At 53.9% G+C, this 18,624-nt stretch overlaps 7 protein-coding genes across 7 annotated transcripts; 5 read left to right on the top strand and 2 right to left on the bottom strand.

Annotated features, from left to right (window-relative positions):
• Positions 1–331: 331 nt before the first annotated feature.
• ColSpa_08611 (uncharacterized protein) lies at positions 332–963 on the top strand (the record flags this gene model as incomplete). The annotated part of the gene is made up of 2 exons (XM_049274823.1): positions 332–359; positions 413–963. 2 exons carry the CDS (start codon positions 332–334, stop codon positions 961–963), a joined length of 579 nt encoding a protein of 192 aa, XP_049130780.1.
• A 10-nt stretch (positions 964–973) lies between these two features.
• Positions 974–1,539, top strand: ColSpa_08610 (uncharacterized protein; the record flags this gene model as incomplete). The annotated part of the gene is made up of 2 exons (XM_049274822.1): positions 974–1,256; positions 1,439–1,539. 2 exons carry the CDS (start codon positions 974–976, stop codon positions 1,537–1,539), a joined length of 384 nt encoding a protein of 127 aa, XP_049130779.1.
• A 510-nt stretch (positions 1,540–2,049) lies between these two features.
• ColSpa_08609 (N-alpha-acetyltransferase 30) lies at positions 2,050–2,671 on the bottom strand (the record flags this gene model as incomplete). Its single annotated transcript, XM_049274821.1, has 2 exons — positions 2,050–2,430; positions 2,492–2,671. The coding sequence occupies 2 exons, from the start codon at positions 2,669–2,671 to the stop codon at positions 2,050–2,052; spliced, it is 561 nt and encodes a 186-aa protein (XP_049130778.1).
• Positions 2,672–4,727: 2,056 nt separating this feature from the next.
• ColSpa_08608 (phospholipid:diacylglycerol acyltransferase) lies at positions 4,728–6,703 on the top strand (the record flags this gene model as incomplete). The annotated part of the gene is given in 2 exon segments (XM_049274820.1): positions 4,728–5,633; positions 5,645–6,703. The coding sequence occupies 2 exon segments, from the start codon at positions 4,728–4,730 to the stop codon at positions 6,701–6,703; spliced, it is 1,965 nt and encodes a 654-aa protein (XP_049130777.1).
• A 1,133-nt stretch (positions 6,704–7,836) lies between these two features.
• ColSpa_08607 (protein dip1) lies at positions 7,837–9,526 on the top strand (the record flags this gene model as incomplete). The annotated part of the gene is made up of 3 exons (XM_049274819.1): positions 7,837–7,891; positions 8,038–8,570; positions 8,633–9,526. The coding sequence occupies 3 exons, from the start codon at positions 7,837–7,839 to the stop codon at positions 9,524–9,526; spliced, it is 1,482 nt and encodes a 493-aa protein (XP_049130776.1).
• A 3,717-nt stretch (positions 9,527–13,243) lies between these two features.
• On the top strand, positions 13,244–16,223 carry ColSpa_08606 (phosphatidylinositol 4,5-bisphosphate-binding protein SLM1; the record flags this gene model as incomplete). The annotated part of the gene is made up of 3 exons (XM_049274818.1): positions 13,244–14,012; positions 14,065–14,890; positions 14,963–16,223. The coding sequence occupies 3 exons, from the start codon at positions 13,244–13,246 to the stop codon at positions 16,221–16,223; spliced, it is 2,856 nt and encodes a 951-aa protein (XP_049130775.1).
• A 436-nt stretch (positions 16,224–16,659) lies between these two features.
• ColSpa_08605 (drug resistance protein YOR378W) lies at positions 16,660–17,946 on the bottom strand (the record flags this gene model as incomplete). Its single annotated transcript, XM_049274817.1, has 1 exon — positions 16,660–17,946. The coding sequence occupies one exon, from the start codon at positions 17,944–17,946 to the stop codon at positions 16,660–16,662; it is 1,287 nt and encodes a 428-aa protein (XP_049130774.1).
• Between the last annotated feature and the right edge of the window lie 678 nt (positions 17,947–18,624).

Below are 18,624 nucleotides of genomic sequence, written 5' to 3'. Positions count from 1 at the left end.
CTCATCGGATCGGCGTCCTAGCTATCCTTCCCAAAATGACGGCTATCCATCCGGCCTCCCTTTTTCTTCCCAATAGCTGCGAAACTTCACGCAACTTGCAACACGGTCAGTTGCGCGCAATGACCTAGGAGTTTGCCACAGTCTGTTCCTTCATGCTGAATGCGGAAGTCTATTGTATCGAGGCAAGTTCAATGCCCTAGAGCGCTCTTTGCTTTCCGGCATATTGTGAAACCGTTACTACACCGCGCCTTGCGCTGCAAAACACAACGCGTCAGCCTTGCATTCAGCCGTCGACCACACCGCGCGTTTGTCGGCACTCCCGCTAATCGGAATGGACTCAGATGAATCGGACTTTTACGGTTGGTGCCGAGACATGAATGAGTTGACACTCAATAACTGACCATTGGGCTAGGAGACGAGGAGGTAGTAGCTGGGCTCGAAGCTCGAGTCACATCCTTCGACGTTGCTCAGTGGTGGAAGGAGACCAATGCTGTCCAGATTACCCGGAGAGTTAAAAATGAGCCTCTTGACAGTACCAAGCTCCACAACCCGTACGCCGGCGTCCCCTACGCGTGGCAGTTGACAGAGACCGTCAACGATTTCCTTGCCCGTATCCCTCCCGAGACAACCGAGCACAGCGATCTTCTCCCATGGATCTTCATCTGCAATCCGTATATCAATCGGAAAGTCAAGTTTGAAGCGCAGAATCAACGAAGTAGGGGCAACGAGGACGAGGCACCCGAGGAGGAGGGCACCCGGCTTGACACTTTGATCGAGGGAGGCATGGAGAGGTTGAACATCCTGCTCAGCTTCCAGCAAGGCATCAACAACACCAAGAAGTCTATGACAGCCAAGTCGAGAGAGATAGATCAGGAAAAGAGAGAGGCTATCCAGGACATCTTAGGTCTTGCATATGCATGTAAGATCAAAGCTGGCAAGGCAAGCATTCCATGGTCTCGCTGATGTAATTCTCATGGTGACTAACCCTCGTCAACAGTGGATGCTCTTCTGTCAACCCAAGGACGTCGACGAAGTCTGGCGTGTCGTTGCGAGGGCTACGGCCAACAATGAGCTGGGAGTCGCAGCCAAAGTCGCGCCGTGGAATCCACATAATGACCCTACTGGGCGCAAAGACCGGATCGTGTGCGTCTACACAGCCGACTTCAGTGACAAGGCAGACGTTACTCGGGTTTTGCAGAAGCTTAGAGAGCTGAGATTAGTCGAGGCCATGGGACGTCCGATTTATTACAAGCCAGGTGCGTACATAGGTACTCTAGTGCCATTGCATATACGTTCGGACTAACAAGGGCCAAGATGCTTTCACATACCTCGGTATCGCTTCCGGAAATCATTGGGGCGTCAAAGCCTCCATCTACAGCTCCACAGATCTCTTGACAAAGTCGTCGTCCACAGGCCATACGACAACATCATCTCGTAGGAGCCATTGAGGTTATCGACGACCTGTCACTCCAGCAACAAGCAGTGCACTATAGCATTCAAAACCAGTTGGGCCATGAGCGCATGGATGGGGAGATTTGAAGAGTTCGTACACAGTCAATTGTCATGAGGGTGGAGGGATGCCAGGCACACCATAACGACCTTATCTTCGTGTTCATGTTCTTCCTGGTTTCTTCCGATATACATGCATGTTGGCACTCATGTCGACTCACCCGTAGACGACTCTTGAATGCTTGTGCGATCAAAATATATGTTCGTTTTAGCAAACCAAGCTACCAATAAATCAATGCCATCTATTCCCTTGAAACACCGCTCGCCCAGCCCACCGTCCTTGTACCCCGGATCTGCTCAAGTATCAGAATACATGCCCACCGCCTGCGCTATACGATATCGCTATCGTGTAGTCAAGGAGATGAATGCCCCACTCAGAAGAAGAGAGCCCCCTACACCGCTCTCGGGCTACTGTCATGGCGACTGCCTGTGTTGTCCCTATCTACGACCGAATCAATGGCATGGGTGCTAGATGACGCCGCAAACGCTCTCTAGGAGTCGTTTAGACTCGAGTAGTAGACCGCCGGATGCACTCCCTAGTCACGGAGACTGGCCGTCAGAGTCCTCAAGAACAGCGTCCGGGTCGATAGATTTCAGCAGCAGGACCAATCTGTAGGCGCTGTTTCCGTTGAGATAATACCTGTGCAGCTTTTTAGAGCGCAGGAAGCCTAGACGCTCATACAGGCGCATGGCCTGGGTGTTCGTTTCTTCGGTTTCCAAAACGACCTCGTCGGCATTCCGCTGAGCCATGGCGTCAATGGCCCTCTTGACGAGGGCCGTGGCGATACCTTTGCCGCGATACGGGGAGGCGACGGCCAGCATGGCGATGTACCCGCGGCGCGTTGGCGGCGAGTGTGATGAGTGGACTTCCAGCTTGCATACAATGACGCCAATGAGAGATGAGTCTGCGGGATCCAATGCCTGGACTGTAGTCAGTAACGCCACACTGGCCCAGTGGCTAGGTGGGTAGGAAGACACGTACCATGAAGCACAGGTGGCCCCATTGGTAGAGGAAGTATCGGTAGACATAGATGCTGTAAGGTTCGCTCAAGTCCTTCGCGATCAGCGAGCGGATGGCAGGGAGATACTTTGCCTCCAGACCATGTTCATACTGGATATATCGCAGATTCGCGGGGAAATGTGTGATGTTGGAAACGTCCATGCTGACAACTTGGCTCTGGAGAGAGAGATAACTCCGCGAGCTGCAGTGGGAATGCGGAAGAAAAAAATACAGCAGAACGTGAAGAGTTACGGACGAGCCTAAACCGGCAGACGATTGGTGTGCTCAACTCATGACAATTTGTACAGCGCAACGAGAAACAGACTGTGAAGAGGTTGATGAGAGAGGTGAGGGGGAGAGGCTGCGAGAGGAAACCCGACGACTTGGCGGTAGGACGCAGCAGCGAAGAGAATGCCAAAAAAAAGAAAAGAAAAGAATGTAGAGGCGCGGCTCTGCCGCAAACCCGGGGATGATGAGATGGAACGAGTCCGATGAGTTGGAACCACGGTCGCAGGGTTGTGCGTTTGCAGATCGAAGCGACGGGCGGATGTATATGTGTGTAGCGGGCGAAAAAGTGAATCGGATGTCTTGCAGTGTGTTTCTCGGACTTGACAATTGAGTTATTTGCTTGCTGCTTGTTTGCCTGCTATTTGCTGTTGGCTGCAGCGCTTCAGGTGCAATGCAGTCCAGGGTAGGTAGGTAGTCAGCTCCAGCCCCACGTCCGTGTCCCGAACCCTGTCGAATTCAGTGTTCGGAGGTCCAGCGGCCAGAGCCCCGTTGCCAAAGTGGGGCTCGCCGAGCGAGTGCATTCCACTGTCAGCCAAGTGCCATCCATAACTACATGCATCCATCAAACTCCTTCCACAATCACATGCCAAACGGTCGCGACGACCTACTTCTTCAGGGAACCTGGGGGGGACGCTTTCCTCGTGCCACCTCATGCGCCGTCTTATTGGACCTGTGCATACCTAGGTAGACATCGCATGACCATCGATGCAAAGGGGTTCGGAATGGAGACAAACCGAAATCATTCCACGCTTGCCAACGCAACTGGCGCGCGACGTAACGCTGGGTTTGGCTATGGGGGGTTGTCAAAATCGCCAACTCGAAGAGTCTCTAGAGAGGGGTGTTTTTTATCGGGCTTAGGTAGTCATGAGATGCGAAGTTGAAAGCAGATCGGGTTGTGAGGGCTCAATCATATGCTGTCGCCGCTGTGTCCTTGGTTGCCTAAAGACTGTCGTGCTCATGATGACAAGATGCCGCACTGCAGATCGATTCATTCATTGCATATCCACCATATACTATACACGTGCGTTCAGGGTGCTTTCCCTTGATCCCGTCTATCACATGGATCTCTGTGGACTGACTGCTGACCGCTTCCGGGTCAAGTTCCTGTGACGGATGTATTTTCCGGCCTTGTTTGATGCGAAAGATACACACATGGTGCTGAATTACTTCTAGCGGAAGGCCGCAAGCCCTCGACCAGTGGAGTCGCTCCTGCCCAAGGCGGAAAGGTACCTGTCCATCTGCCGCATTTTCATGCGTCTCTACTGTAGTAGTGTACGGACGGAGGACTGGAAGCTGCAAATCGTGAATACTTTAGGTAGAAGACAATTAGACGCTGGGGCCACTCGGAGATTGACGTCACGCTAGACACTCCCAAGTGGTCGCAGCCAGCCGTATACGTTCATGTACCTTTTTTGGCCCAAGTCCCGCCTGTCATATCGTTCTCTTGGCCGCCTCCAATATCCCACCCCCCGAGCTCCGGATACCTCGCTCTGTTAGGTACCCTGCTCTGCTGGACTCTGCTTGGCTGCGCGGTTCCTCTCAACCACATCGAACACCCTTACCCAACCCTGCGCAGTTCACTCTTGCTAGCGTCGGCATTGCTGTCGCCATTTCATCTTGTTGGCTAATGGACAGCAATTAAGCTTTGCGCACCGCTCTGTTTCTGTCGCTGTCTCTCCTTGTCCCCTCTGCACATCCCTTGCTTGCCGCTTGCTTGACATTGCGCGCCCGATCGTCCTGATAAGTGTCTAGCCACCCCCCTCCGAGCGCGCCGCAAACCCTCGCATTCCACTGTTAGGTACGGACTACTTGACCCTGTCTTGGTCCGGTTGCACTGGTCTTCCTCGGCCGTCTCAATCTTGACCTCACAAGCTAACTTCCTCAACTCACCAGCATCACCCGGTTGTTCGCGATCACTGCGACTGCGGCCATGTCTTCCTCCACCCTCAGGCGCCGAGCGCTTCCCGTCGACACGCAACTCGACAGCGAACCATCGACCCCTCGAGACGAAAGCCCCGAAAAGTCGGAAAACACCGCCCACGTCGTCCATCATGTGAAGCCCAAGACACGGAAGCGCCGCAATGGCGCCATCTTCTTGCTCGGAAGCTTGTTCGGCATCATAGCTGCGGGTTTCTTTGCAAAAAGCAATGACCTCATAGACTTTCCTGAGCTCGGAGAGCTCAGCATGGACAGTCTCTTTGATGTCCTGCCTGCCGGTTTGGTCAAGGACATGCGGGATCTTGTGGTCAGTAACACTTCGTTTCTTAGCTTCGAGGGGGACTTGGCGCCTAGCTGGCCTGAGCTAACCCGGCTGCTCGTGAAGCAAGGCGAGCGCGAGTTCGTCGATAGCTACGATGCTTTCTCTGTAGGATTACAGGCCCGCGCTGAGGGCCTCCATGCCCATCACCCAATGATAATGGTCCCAGGCGTCATTTCGACTGGCCTCGAATCCTGGGGTACCGCCAACGTCTCCCGTCAGTACTTCCGGAAACGCCTCTGGGGTAGTTGGAGCATGATGAGGGCGCTGGTTCTAGACAAGGAGAATTGGAAAAGGCACATCATGCTGGATCAAGAAACCGGCCTTGATCCTCCGCATATCAAACTACGGGCCGCCCAGGGCTTTGACGCGACCGACTTCTTCATCACCGGGTACTGGATCTGGAACAAAATATTCGAGAATCTGGCATCAATAGGCTACGACCCGACTAACTCCTTCACGGCAGCCTACGACTGGCGCTTGGCCTACCCAAATCTTGAGACTCGCGATCAATACTTCTCGAGGCTCAAGTCCTATATCGAGACGGCCCATGAGTTCTCGGGGAAGAAAGCTGTTCTCGTGTCTCACAGCATGGGGGACAGGTTCTGTTCTACTTCTTTCACTGGGTGGCGTCTGAGAGTGGCGGCCGGGGAGGCGACGACTGGGTCGAGCAGCATGTCGAGGCCTGGATCAACGTGAGTGGATGTATGCTCGGGGCCGTCAAGGACCTGACAGCTGTCTTGTCGGGTGAGATGCGTGACACCGCGCAGCTCAACGCATTTGCCGTTTACGGGCTCGAGAAGTTCCTTAGCAAAGACGAACGGGCGCAGCTGTTCCGTGCGATGCCCGGTATTTCGTCGATGCTCCCCATCGGCGGGGACGCTGTCTGGGGCAATTCTACTTGGGCTCCTGACGACCTACCGGGACAGGATTTCTCGTATGGGTCTCTCCTCAACTTCCGCAGCGGCATGAACTGGACGACACCGGATCGAAACCTGACTGTCGAGTCTGCCATGGACTACCTCTTCAACACGACCGAAGATTGGTTCTCTAGGAATGTGAAGGGGGCGTACTCGCACGGCATAGCGCACACGGAGGCCGAGGTTGAAGCCAACGAAAAGGACCCTAAAAAATGGATCAACCCGTTGGAGACACGACTGCCATTAGCACCCAGTCTGAAGATTTACTGCTTTTACGGCGTGGGAAAGCCCACGGAGCGGGGATACTACTACCGGTCGCCAGAGATGCCGTCTCTGACAAACCTGAATATCACAATCGACACGGCTCTCACGCAAGGAGAAGTTGACCACGGCGTCGTCATGGGCGAGGGCGATGGAACGGTGAACCTGCTCAGTACAGGATACATGTGTAACCGGGGGTGGAACTACAAGCGGTACAACCCGGCCGGGGCCAAGGTGACTGTTGTCGAGATGGAGCACGAGCCCGAGCGATTCAACCCGCGAGGTGGGCCCAAGACGGCAGACCACGTGGACATTCTCGGGCGGCAGCATCTCAATGAGCTCATCCTGAGGATCGCGGCAGGCAAGGGCAATACGATTTCGGACTACGTCGTCAGCAACATTATGGAATATGCCGACAAGGTCAAGGTGTACGATGATGGCGAACGACCAGCTGAGGAGGAATCCTAGCACGAGGCCACGGATGTACTGGTTGGGACTATTTCGTGACGGGCTCGGTTAGAGGCGTTTCTGGTGCATTACAGAGGGGGTATTGGGAGCATTGGGGACGGTTACGACGCAGGAAATACCCTCTTCGTTCGATGGATTGACTGTTTGACGGGATATACACTACACATAGAGCTCACAGCATCAATACAGAACAATGTTTTATTGACAGCAACAACAGTAATACACCGTACACTGACACTCGGCACGGTCAGTGGTGGGAGGGGCCCAAAGCAACGCGCTATGACGGAAGATGGCCGCTCCGCTGGAGCCACTACTGGTTGTGTGGTCTATGCTGCGTGAGTTTTGTGTGTCGGCTCTGCCGGTGGCCTGACGAACACCCAAACGCATGTGCCGTTCGACGGGGAAGCAGTGGAATCATGCGCACACGTAGGTAGGACTATCCGAGAAACGTGGAGGGACCTTCTTTTTGGTCACCAGCGCAGGACGTGACATGACGGCTGCTGGAAGGATTCGACAAGCCTGGGAGCACATGGTGGCGCGGCCGTCGGATTCAGAGACGTTCTCGACCGAACGGGGGGTCCCGGACCTGGTTACAGTTTGATGTAAGGCTCGCCAACACAGACAGCTCTTCTCCAGTGAATATGCGAAGGCGGGTGCGATGTTTTTTTTATCTTCCATTTGGAGGAAGGGGCGGGGATTGCCTTGCTATTCCCCACTACTACAGCGAGTTGCACTGAACGCTTACACACTGAACCTCACGCAGGCCTCCACTGTAAACCAATCCAACACTAAATGTGCCGTCTACCGCCCCTGCCCCTCCACGTCTACCATCCTACGTACCGTTTCCCGCCCTCCTCCCCCACCTTTTGCTCTCTTGGAGCCCTGGCTGCGCTGCACCTTTCACCTCGACCTGACCTGACCTGTCCCGAGTTTGACCCCCGACTCCGACGAAGAGGGGGGCCCTTGTTGTCAAGCCATGTGTTGTATCAAATCTCAAAGAGTCGAAACTCCAGCCGGCCTCATCTTCATCCCACCAGATATTTCTCCTTCTCTTCCTCTGCAGCAGTCGCTCTTTGCACTGCGCCAGTGATGCAGACCACTCTGCCCATCAATCCACGGTGGTTCTTAGCATCATGGCCGAGTTTGACGTCTACGAATCTCTCGAGACCCAACACCAGTTCTGGGAAGGTCAGTTTACCAATCCCCCCTCATGTCTCTCTTCATGCTACCATTCCCTCTTCTCGCCGGTGGTATTCGGTTCTACTTTCCGAGTTGCCGTCCGACAAGATGCGCTTCACGAGCCTTACAGCTGACTGAAAACGCCAACCGTCTAGAGCTCGACGACGTCGTCACGACCCAATACCAATCGCATGATTTGATCGACGAGACCCTGAGAGCTTGGCTGTACCTCACTTCGAGATTCAGAGACAAGTTCCCCGAAACCGAAGACGATGTCGCCGTCTGCTGCGAAAAGCTACTGCAATGCCAGCTGTTTCGAGACAATAAGGACTACATCCGAACCCAAATCATCTACAGTCTGCTGCAGGAGGATGACCCCGCATCGCTGCACGCCATAGTGCTCTTTCTGCTGCTCGACGGCCATGCCGACGAGTCCACCTACTCTCGCATGATCGAGGAGGCATGCTTTCCCCGCCTCCTCGAGCTGATCAACGGACGCAAGGACCAGGACTTGAGGCTTCATCGCCTGCTGCTTGAGCTGATGTATGAGATGTCCCGAATCGAGCGCTTGCGCACCGCCGACTTGCTGCAGGTCGACGACGGCTTCATCGCCTACCTCTTCCAGATAATCGAGGAGCTCTCCAATGACGTTCACGACCCGTATCACTATCCCATTATCCGCGTGCTGGTATGCTTCCTCTCGGATCTGCTCGTCCTCGTACATCACCCTCGCAGCTAACCTCGTAATAGTTGGTACTGAACGAACAATACATGCTCGCTTCCACCGACGTTGCCGCCGATCCTACGTCCCCAAACGCCCCTCTTACGAATAGGGTCATCAAGTGTCTTAGTCTACACGGCGACTCGTTCCGCACATTCGGAGAGAACATAATTTTGCTGTTGAATCGCGAAACCGAAACGTCTCTACAACTCCTGATCCTCAAACTCCTATATCTTTTATTTACAACCAAAGCCACATACGAATACTTTTATACAAACGACCTCAAGGTTCTCCTCGACGTTATCATTAGGAACCTGATGGACTTGCCGGACGAGAAGATATCGTTGCGTCACACGTACCTGCGCGTCTTATACCCGCTGTTGGCGCACACGCAGTTGAGTCACCCGCCGCACTACAAACGCGGCGAGATCCTCAAGGTCTTGAGGATCCTAGGCGGCTTTGGCAACTCCCACTTTGCGCCCGCCGACGAGACTACAGTGAGGTTGGTTGATCGTGTCTCAAAAGTGAGATGGTTGGCCGACCAAGAGCCTTCTGGCGAGGCAGAGGTGGCTCGGAAGTTCCTGGGCATCAGTCTTTCTCGCTCGCAGACTGCAAGCAGCGTTAGTGTAGTTGACGTCGCGGCAGTCATGGAAAAGCCCGGCGTCATCACCCCGAGTCGGAAAGCCGAGGCAGACGCGGAGGCCAAGCAAGGAGAAGCAAAGGCTGGAACAGGGGCGATGCGGACGAAGAAGCCGTTGCCCGAAGTACCCAAACATCGACATGGTGTTCCTGTCGGACCGACGTCGACATTGCATTTCAATGGCCATAAGAAGATACCACCCAAAGCGCCACCGCCACGGCGGAGGACGAAACTCAAACCTGTCGAACCTGTAGCCGATGAATCTCCTACGCCCGAAGTCTGAGAAGAATATGCGCGCTGGTCGGGTCTGGTCTTGATGGGCGGACAGAATGATGACACGAAACGGGACAGGCGTTTGCTTGGTTTATCAACTTGAGCAGGAGTTAGACCTGGGAACATGGAGAGGCATAGCAATCACGACCTTCGGAATAGGAGTTGAGCGTTCGAATCATGGTCATAGCATAGCAGAGGCGTTTGGGTTCCGAGGGGTGACTACTTTCTGGCCCAAGGACGGCGTGTCGTCCTGTTGGGTTTATCCTAACAGCTTGTCAAATTTACAAATTTTGGCTGGACGAGGCGATTGCGCGTTTCTCCAAGTGACTTGACCAAGTGACTTGGTTTCAGGCTAACATGTCGTGGCAAATCTCCGCTCGTGGTTGTCGACAGAAGGGTGATTGGCAGAAGCTCGAGACGAGCAGAGGGCAGATTTAAGTTTACTTTTACTCTGGTCCGATCGAGATGAGACGAACGATATCAGGCTCCGTTCTTCAAACTCACAAGGCACAGACAGCACGACTCGATAGGTTTGTGGAGACGGGGTACGCAACCGAAGCAAGGGGGAAGGCAGTTGGGTATATACAATGGCTATTCGATTCTCCAAGAAGGATTCTCCTAGCTAGATGTATCACCTAACGAGTTTTTAAGATGAATCAGCAGCAGAACCACGGCTCACCCAATCACGCAATGTTCCCATGGAAATTACACATGCATTCTCGCTCAGCAGCAGCAGCAGAAATTGGTGCAGAAGGAGACAATGGTAAAGGCGTGCGCTCTCAAGTTATCTCTGTTTTTCTGCCACGAGCTTACCGGGACTCAAGAGAATCAAGATCTAGATCAAATGCGGCAAGTGGCAGCTGCAGCGTTGTGCATGTTCTGCAACAGCAACAACAGGCCAGCTTTTCTAGTTTTTTCCCCCCCCCGTGATACTAAAAGGCTTGAACAAGCTGCAGCTGCATAATCCATATCGAGTTCGCGCATGTCCCAATGCGGAATGGTTGAGGTCTAGATTGGGGAGGCCACCGGGCGAGCTTTGCGGGCGTGCGGAAGGCAGGCTTGAGGGGCATGTGATACATATTGGCTTTCCGATACTGGCATGCCGTAAAAGATATCTACTTCGTGAGCGGGATGCAACTGGATGACTACTTGTAGAACATCTATCCGACATGCTGATGCTCAATAATGGGTAAAATGGGTCTCAGGGTATGCCAAGGCTCGGGGTGTGCAGTATCCCACACAACTCAGCTCAGCACAGCTAACACTATCGTGATTGCTCTCGCCGTTGAATTCAAGAGCCAGCTTGATCTGATGAGGACTATCCATTCCGTGTATCTTGAATGACACCCATCTGCAAGTTTAACAGGAGGGGCGCTTTCAGAAGCAAAGGCAGTGCTCGGGAACTCCGAGTGATCTCAAGGGCGAACCTAATTTAACTGAAAGAAAAGAGGAAGACAGAAAAAGAAAGCACCATGGCAATCTCGTGGACGTACCGCTTGGCCCGGAGGAGGGATTGATGACGATCATAACTCCTTAGAGCTCGGCTTAGCTTGTGGTTAGTACGAAGGTGGTCGGATTGTAGCTTCAGGTTCAGCTGGACATGGCTGGGTTGGACGGTATGTAATAGTCCTGAGGTTGTATCTCATTATGGTTGGTAACGCTCGAGCCGGTCGGGTAGCACGGATATTGAAGTTCTCGGTGCTGCTGCAGACGTTAACGACTTAGGTACAGCGTAAAAGAAATTGATGAGGTGACGGTTTGACTAAGAACGGATTCGTGGCCATCCGTTAACTACAGGTAAGGGGCCAGGGATTTAGCGCAAGCTACCTTAGGGTCACGAGGGAAATGGTAGGATGCAAATGTCAAGTATCGAAGTGCTTGGTGGTGATGTTGCAGCGGATGTAACCATTGGCGGAGAGGCGCATACGTCATCGGTTGGGCTGATGCGCCCTGTGAAGTTTCTTGGCTTCTTGTCTGCGCCATCACAATGGCCCTCAAGGCCATAAGCCCATGACACCGTTTAATGGAGGACATGGTCAAGGACCAGACGAAGTACAATGTTATCAAGATTGCTTACGACAGGGCAAGGTGGCGCAGCCTCGCTCAAGAGGAATGGTGTGCGGGGGATGAGCAAGATGGGGCAAAGACTGATGATACCCCGAGTGAATGTAAGAAGCCAATGGAGGCAAGGCGGTGAGTTTGAGTGAAGGCAGTAGTTGTGCCGTGCATGACATCGATGATGACCTTGCTCATTCCTGGCATGGCACACATCGTCGCCCTCATTCCGTTCAGATACACAGCACAGCTTGTGCCAGACTCGAGAGTCGTCTGCGAGAAGGGTTAAGAACAACAAGAACGACGAATGCCACGTCGTCTGCAGCCATCTGTTTACGCATTAGTCTTGACTGACAACTTAAACGTGGATAAGATGATGCGTATTCATTTCACGGGTTCTCCTACAATGTATGGGACAAAGGGGATCAAGGAGATGAAGAGAAAGAGATACATGTAGTGTACGTACTGTGTAGAAAGAGAGAAGGAAAGCAGATACGTACCCCTCAGTAACTGCCCAAAAGGCAAGGTTTAGGCGATGACAATCCCCCAAAGCAGACGCAATTCAGGGTCCAGTTACTGCTCGGCATGGGCCTTTTTGAGGCACCATTGCATCAGAAGATGGGAGCACCCTGCAAAACGCTGCAAATCCTCCCAGTCACTTTCAGGGAAACACGGACGCTGGGAAGCGCACATCAGCGCAAATCTTGGCCAGCACCAGACAGGCAAGAGACAGGACGATGATTCGTCTCATCCTTGACACGGGAAGATTGTGCTTGGGCCTGCTTGTCAGGCATCCACGAACCGTTGCGACGGGAAGCAGGTATCGTAGAGATGCAAGCCAGGGTCTTGATTGCCTTCCCATCCCATCCCGTCCGTCTGCCTGTGGGAAACAAGAGCAAGACAGAGAGTTTGATGTCGGGCGCATGTACTAGGTATGTAAACGTGAGATGAAGTGGGTTTTTGGCGCTGGGTGACATGGGATGTCGTCGTGGGAAATTTGGAAAACGAACCCCCTGTTTCCATCCGTGGAGTGCCTCAGGGGAGGTACTTACAGAGGCCCAGCGGGGCGGGAGCCCAAGCCTGCGATGCCCCGGGTCGATTACCTTTCTGCCTCCCTACCATGTACATAGTACAAACAAACCTCTACCGCCGCTGTTTTCGTCCTTTTCCTGTCCCGTCATCTTGACCAACGCCAACAATCCCCGAATCTCATATACCGCATTATCGTGACACCTGTGCGCTTGCTCACGCACCATCCGACCTGGCCGAAGTGCTTTCCGAATTACAGCTGCCTCCCGTCATTGCCTCCCCCTTAGCTCAAGGTAGATTGGGCAACCAACGAACCAACCCCCGAGACACATCACCATTCCACTGAGCCGAATCGGGAGCCACTACTACGACTCGACCGTCGCTGATGACGACATTGGTCTGAGCCCAAGAGAGCTCTTCCGCTTGCCATTGCGTCAAACCGACGGCGCGCTGAATGCACTAGACCACCTCAACCCATTGATTGTCGCCCACTTTCCCCCTTCCTTGTTGCGCTAAAGCCGTCTAAAAAAGTCACCATCGATCCCCAAGCTTGCAGTTAATCCCCGCTGTTGCGCTAATCTGAGTCGTCCCTTTTCCAACACCGGCACCCGAGGTGTCTTGGTGTCTTTGAGACGCCCACACGATGGCCGCTAGATCCCCGCTCGCGTCTTCATCTCCCACGCCTAGGTCCAACCACGCGCCGCACCTCGCCGACTCCGATTCGTACAGGGAAAGAGAGAGGGAACGGGACAGAGAAAGAGACGTGGAACGGACAGCTGGCTACGGCGCCGCCGCCGCCATGAACTCAAATCGCACTTCGTCCTATTTCCCTCAACAACCCGCCCAGCCCTCCTCCTCTTACACCTCGAATGCCGCCGTAGCTTCCTACTCTACTCCTCCTCGACAGACTGCTCCTCTGCGATACGACGAGGACCGAGAGACGCAGTACAACACTCTTGCCAACTCCCACAACGTACACCAGGCGCAACACTTGCCTCCAGAAGGCGACGTCGCATATTACGACAACCCGGACGCCAACAACAGCACCAACCTGGCAGTGCCCTCCGCTACTGCTCGCGGCAAGTTTACAGAAGAATGGGATGCGAGCCAAAGAGGGAGTAGCATAATTGAAGGTCATTCGTCCAACATGCCGCGATCCAACTCGTTCGTCTCCAACAATGGGGAGGATCACTTGAGCCTTCCCTCGCGCCACAACACCCTCAAGAAGAAGAACTCGCTGCGCAGGAACGGCAGCCTAAAGCGCAGCAGCAGTCGGAGAAGTATGAAGGCCGGCAGCGTACGCAGCTTGGCTCTGCAGTCCTCCAACGACCCCGACGAAATACATAGCGCATTCCACTGTCCAGTTCCGACATCTGGGAATCCAACCGAAGCTTTGGCCGCTAGATTTCAATGTAGGTCTCTGCGCAACCCCGTCTCCTGAAGCCCCTGACCCGTTTGCTGCAGCGTGGCGCAAGATCCTCAAAGACCTTATCGCATACTACCGTGAAATTCAATCATATTACGAGCACAAGTCCAAATCGCTTCTGAAGCTTGCCAACGTCGCCAACAATATTGCCAGCCCCCCTGGTTTTCTCGATTCTGGTGGCATCGATGATGCGTTGCAAATACTACGTAGCTACCACAAAGGCGCCATTCTCGAATCGAACAAGGCAAAGGACATTGAAGAGGATGTTATCCTAGCTCTCACAGGCCTGAGAAACGACCTTCATCAGAAGATCAAAGAAATCAAGAACTTGTCGGGCGACTTCAAAAACTCGGTGGACAAGGAGATGGATAGCACCAAGCGCGCCGTCAAGGCATTGCAAGACACCTTGGGCCAGACTGATCTGGACCCCTCGTTGACGACTGGAAAGCAAGATCCGTACCTCCTGCGTCTCGCCGTCGACAGGCAAGTTGAGCGCCAGATTGACGAGGAGAACTATCTACACCAGGCGTACTTGAACCTGGAGAACTCTGGCCGCGAACTCGAGGCCATTGTAGTGGGCGAGGTCCAAAAGGCTTACAATGCTTACGCCGGCATTATCAAGCGCGAGTCCGACGCCGCTTACAACGCCATCGAGGAGCTCCGTGTCGGCCCCATCTCAATGCCCAAAGATCACGAGTGGGCGCACTTCGTCCAGAAAGATGACCAATTCGTGGACCCCGATATCCCAATTCGGTCCGCCGAACACATTCACTACCCTGGTCGAGAGCACGTTGCATGCCAGGAGATTCGTGCGGGGCTCCTTGAACGCAAGAGCAAGTACCTCAAGAGCTACACAGCTGGCTGGTGAGCTAACCCATATTCCTTTGACTGAGACACTCTCAAAACACAACATACTAACTGCACTCTCGAACACAGGTATGTACTTTCTTCGACTCATCTCCATGAATTTAAATCGGCGGACAAGGGCCAAGCCCCCGTCATGTCACTGTACCTTCCAGAGCAGAAACTAGGTTCGCACTCTAGCGAGGGAGGGTCGTCCAACAAATTTATCCTCAAGGGCCGCCAAACTGGATCCATGCATCGTGGCCACACCTGGGTCTTCCGGGCCGAGAGCCATGATACAATGATGGCCTGGTACGAAGACATCAAGGTCCTCACTGAGAGGTCACCACAAGAGAGGAGTGAGTTCGTCCGTGGACACGTACGGAGTTTGAGCCAGTCTTCGCAACGATCCACAAGCAGCGACGGCGTACTCGAAGATGACGACGACGAGCCATTCTCAGCGGACGCAGCGGTTGCAGCTAGCACGAGTTCGAGACAAGACGTCCGCCGTCCCGAAGCAGGTGGGCGGTTCCCATCTGACATCCAGGTCAACGCGCAGCGAGGCTTACAGGCACCTCTTTCGCCTTCTAGTGTGAGCTCCGGATTCGACAACTCTGATCGCGACGCAGTCATGCAATCGTCTACCATGCCGGACAGTATTCTGGGAGTGTATCACGGTTCGAATGAGCATCCGAATGGGTACGGCGGCACGGACCGGACACCCATGGAAGAGATCCCGTCTCATGCTGCGGTGGTGACCCAGCAAGCTCGAGAGGACGGAGTGAACCCATACACGCGCGAGTCACTTCGCCGATCACAATCTTTGACTCGTAGGCAGCAGGCAGTCTATGTACCCGCTGCCGGCATGCAAAGAGCTCATAGCCAACATGCGACACCAGGCAGATATGAGGATGAGTCCAGACCGGTATCTACTGCCGATTATGACCGTGTTCTCGAGACACCAGGCGGTAACGGCCAGTATGGTCAATGGATGAATAGCAATGGGAAGTCCTCGCCGGGCATTCCGAACAATCATTTTGCACAGCAAGAAATAGGTGAATACTCTGCTTCAGGTGGCCGAGGCCTGGGCGAAGTCGATATAATACCCGCCATCGGAACGGGTAATGGGCATGCTCCTAGCAACGAACACCCCCAGCAGGATGGCTCGTCTGTCGCTGCTGCTGCATCCTCTATTCCCAGGAACCAGGATGCGCCTCGTCAAAAACAGACAGCATCTTCCGTCCGGCCTACCTCTGGCACTGTCAGAAACGATAGCGTTCCAACAATCTCTAATCTGCACATTCCTGGAGAATACCCTAAGGGAAACGCGGCAGCAGTCGAATCAAGACGATGATTGTATGCAGGGGGAGGTAGAAGTGGACGGCTTGGAATTAAAAGAGGGTTGGGTACACATTGGTATAGGGAATTGGGACGGGAGACCTTGGAGGGAACTTTCGCTGTCTCATGACATATTTGGCATCCTGATATTTCCTTTGCACCTTTCATTTTTTACCTACCTCTGATTGACAAAGGGACAAGCCAAGAGGAGCAAGGCGCTGCGCGAAGAGACGATGACGGCAGCCCCCTTTTCCCCCTTTCTTTTTTCAAGTTCTGTTAGTAGCTCATCCGTGTTCACATATCTGTCATCAATTAAGTGGTATTATTCGCAGGCGCTTCAGAACCACTAAGTCCTCTCTTTCCATAACGCCACAAATACTCCAGTCAAACACGCCCTTTTGTACCCCTGATGAACAAAGCTTGAACCATGACCGCCGTTGCTAATAGTGCCCCTAGGCCCCGAGACCTATGCCAAAGTATTGCGCTCCCCTAAGCCCAGACAAGACGTTCGAATCACCTTGCTTCACCTGGACCTCGACTGTCCTTGCCAGCCCCATAGAAAGCGACATGGCACAATTCGATACCGCTAGGACCAAGCTGCTTGCGGTCTCATGATAATTCTCTGGTAGATTCTCCTGCAATAAAATCGTCGCAAGGGGACCCGTCATGACCATGCCCAGAGGCGCGAGCAGACTGCTCACAAACGTGTTGGCCCAATATGTCTGCTCAGGCGGTGTCGTAGCCATTAAGATGGACGCCAGCGGAAAGGACAAAATGGACACAAGGAACGCCCAGTACACCTCAGCTCCGGGCACGAGATATGCGAGCAGCAGTGCCACAGCGAGGGACTCGACGGCGACGGGGACGAAGCCCGCACTGGTCAGGAGCGGGGTCCAATCTCGTAGAAGCTCCGAGAGCTGAAAGGTGTAGAATGCCCAAATGATGAAACAACCCCAAGCCGCTGCTGTGCAGCCCAGTATCAGATTGGTTGACGATCCCATGGCGCTCAGGGGAAGCAACGGATTCACGGCTACTGTCTCGTTGTAGACGAATGCGGCAAGAAACAAGGCGCCTATGATGAGGAGGAAGTAGGTGTATGGGGTATGCCAATCCACAGCCGGAGCCTGGTTACATGCAAAGCTAAATAGTATGAGACCACTGCCACCGAGGAGTGTGCCAGAAACATCGAGTTGTACCCATATACTGTTGGCGGAGTCTGTCTCTCGTGGAGCCTGGTACGGGAGCACAAGAACGCTCAGTCCTGCGGCCGAGACGCAGACGGCAGCGAGGACAAAGAAGGACCACTCCCATACTGTGTAGAAGGCGAACAACGACGACATGACCGCGCCAATTACAAAGCCTACCGGCGCGGTGGCACTGAAGAATGAGAACGCTGTGTCCTTCTTCTGGCCTGGTGCCAGTGTTCTCTCAAGGATAGAGAAGCCGTTGGGGACACAGAGTGCTGGGCCTATGCCCTGCATGGCGCGGCAGATGCAGAAGTAAATGGTTCCATTGTTCCCGCCCCCCTGCACGTTGAGAGAGAAGCCAGCAAGTAAACTCCACAATGCGAACCAGAGACAGCCGAGAACGATGATGGGTTTGCGACCAAATGTTTCTCCCAAACGTGCCAAGGGCAGAACAAAGACGCCAACGGTGACAGCGTAAGCTGCGGTAAACCACGAGTGCTGGCCGATCGCCACATCTGTGAACGACTTTGATATGTCCAGGGCTGGGGCCATGGCCTGGGATAGGCCGGCAAACGTGAGAGCCTGATAGAGAGCGACGACCGCCACGAGGGAGGTCTCCTGAATAGATGACAGCTGTGGGTCATGTGCCTTTTCAAGGAGGGGCTGTGACTGGTGAAGCTGGCTTTGCCGAGTCCATAACGGACGCTCTTCGTTATCATTGTATTGTCTTGGATTCCTGCGGATTATCTTTGACGATGCTGCTTCTGTGGATTGTTTCACCCGCTGGGTCAAGACGATCCTCCGAGCAGCTTCGAATAAGTCGGGATATTCTGAGGGATGCTCGAGTGCTTCAGGGGCCAAGCCTCTTTGTGAAACGATGCCGGTTATTTGGTTCCTCGGAGAGGTCGGAGGCCCTAGTCCTTGGATTTGAATCACTGGATTATCGTACAGTTCCGAGGCGTTTGAGACTGGAACCCGCGCAACAGACGGGGTTCCTGGTGCGAGGGCCATCAGGATTATAGGCGTGGCCAGATCGTGAGAAGGCGTAGGTGATACAGGTGACACGGGGGGTTGTGACGCTCGACAGGTATCAAAGGTCGAAGGAGCCGTACTTGGTCTGGAGAAATGGGGATTCGTTTGGTCTACGCCGTCGTAGTTGTCATCGAGGATGGGAGAGACAACACTGGGAGCCGAAGCTCGCCAGCCCGAGTCCACAGGGGCACTAGACCC

Source organism: Colletotrichum spaethianum (assembly GCF_022836535.1).
Source record: "Colletotrichum spaethianum MAFF 239500 DNA, contig23, whole genome shotgun sequence".
NCBI classification, from domain to species: Eukaryota; Fungi; Ascomycota; class Sordariomycetes; order Glomerellales; family Glomerellaceae; genus Colletotrichum; species Colletotrichum spaethianum.
Note: the sequence above shows the minus strand (reverse complement) of the source record. Positions and strands in the feature narration are given on the sequence as shown.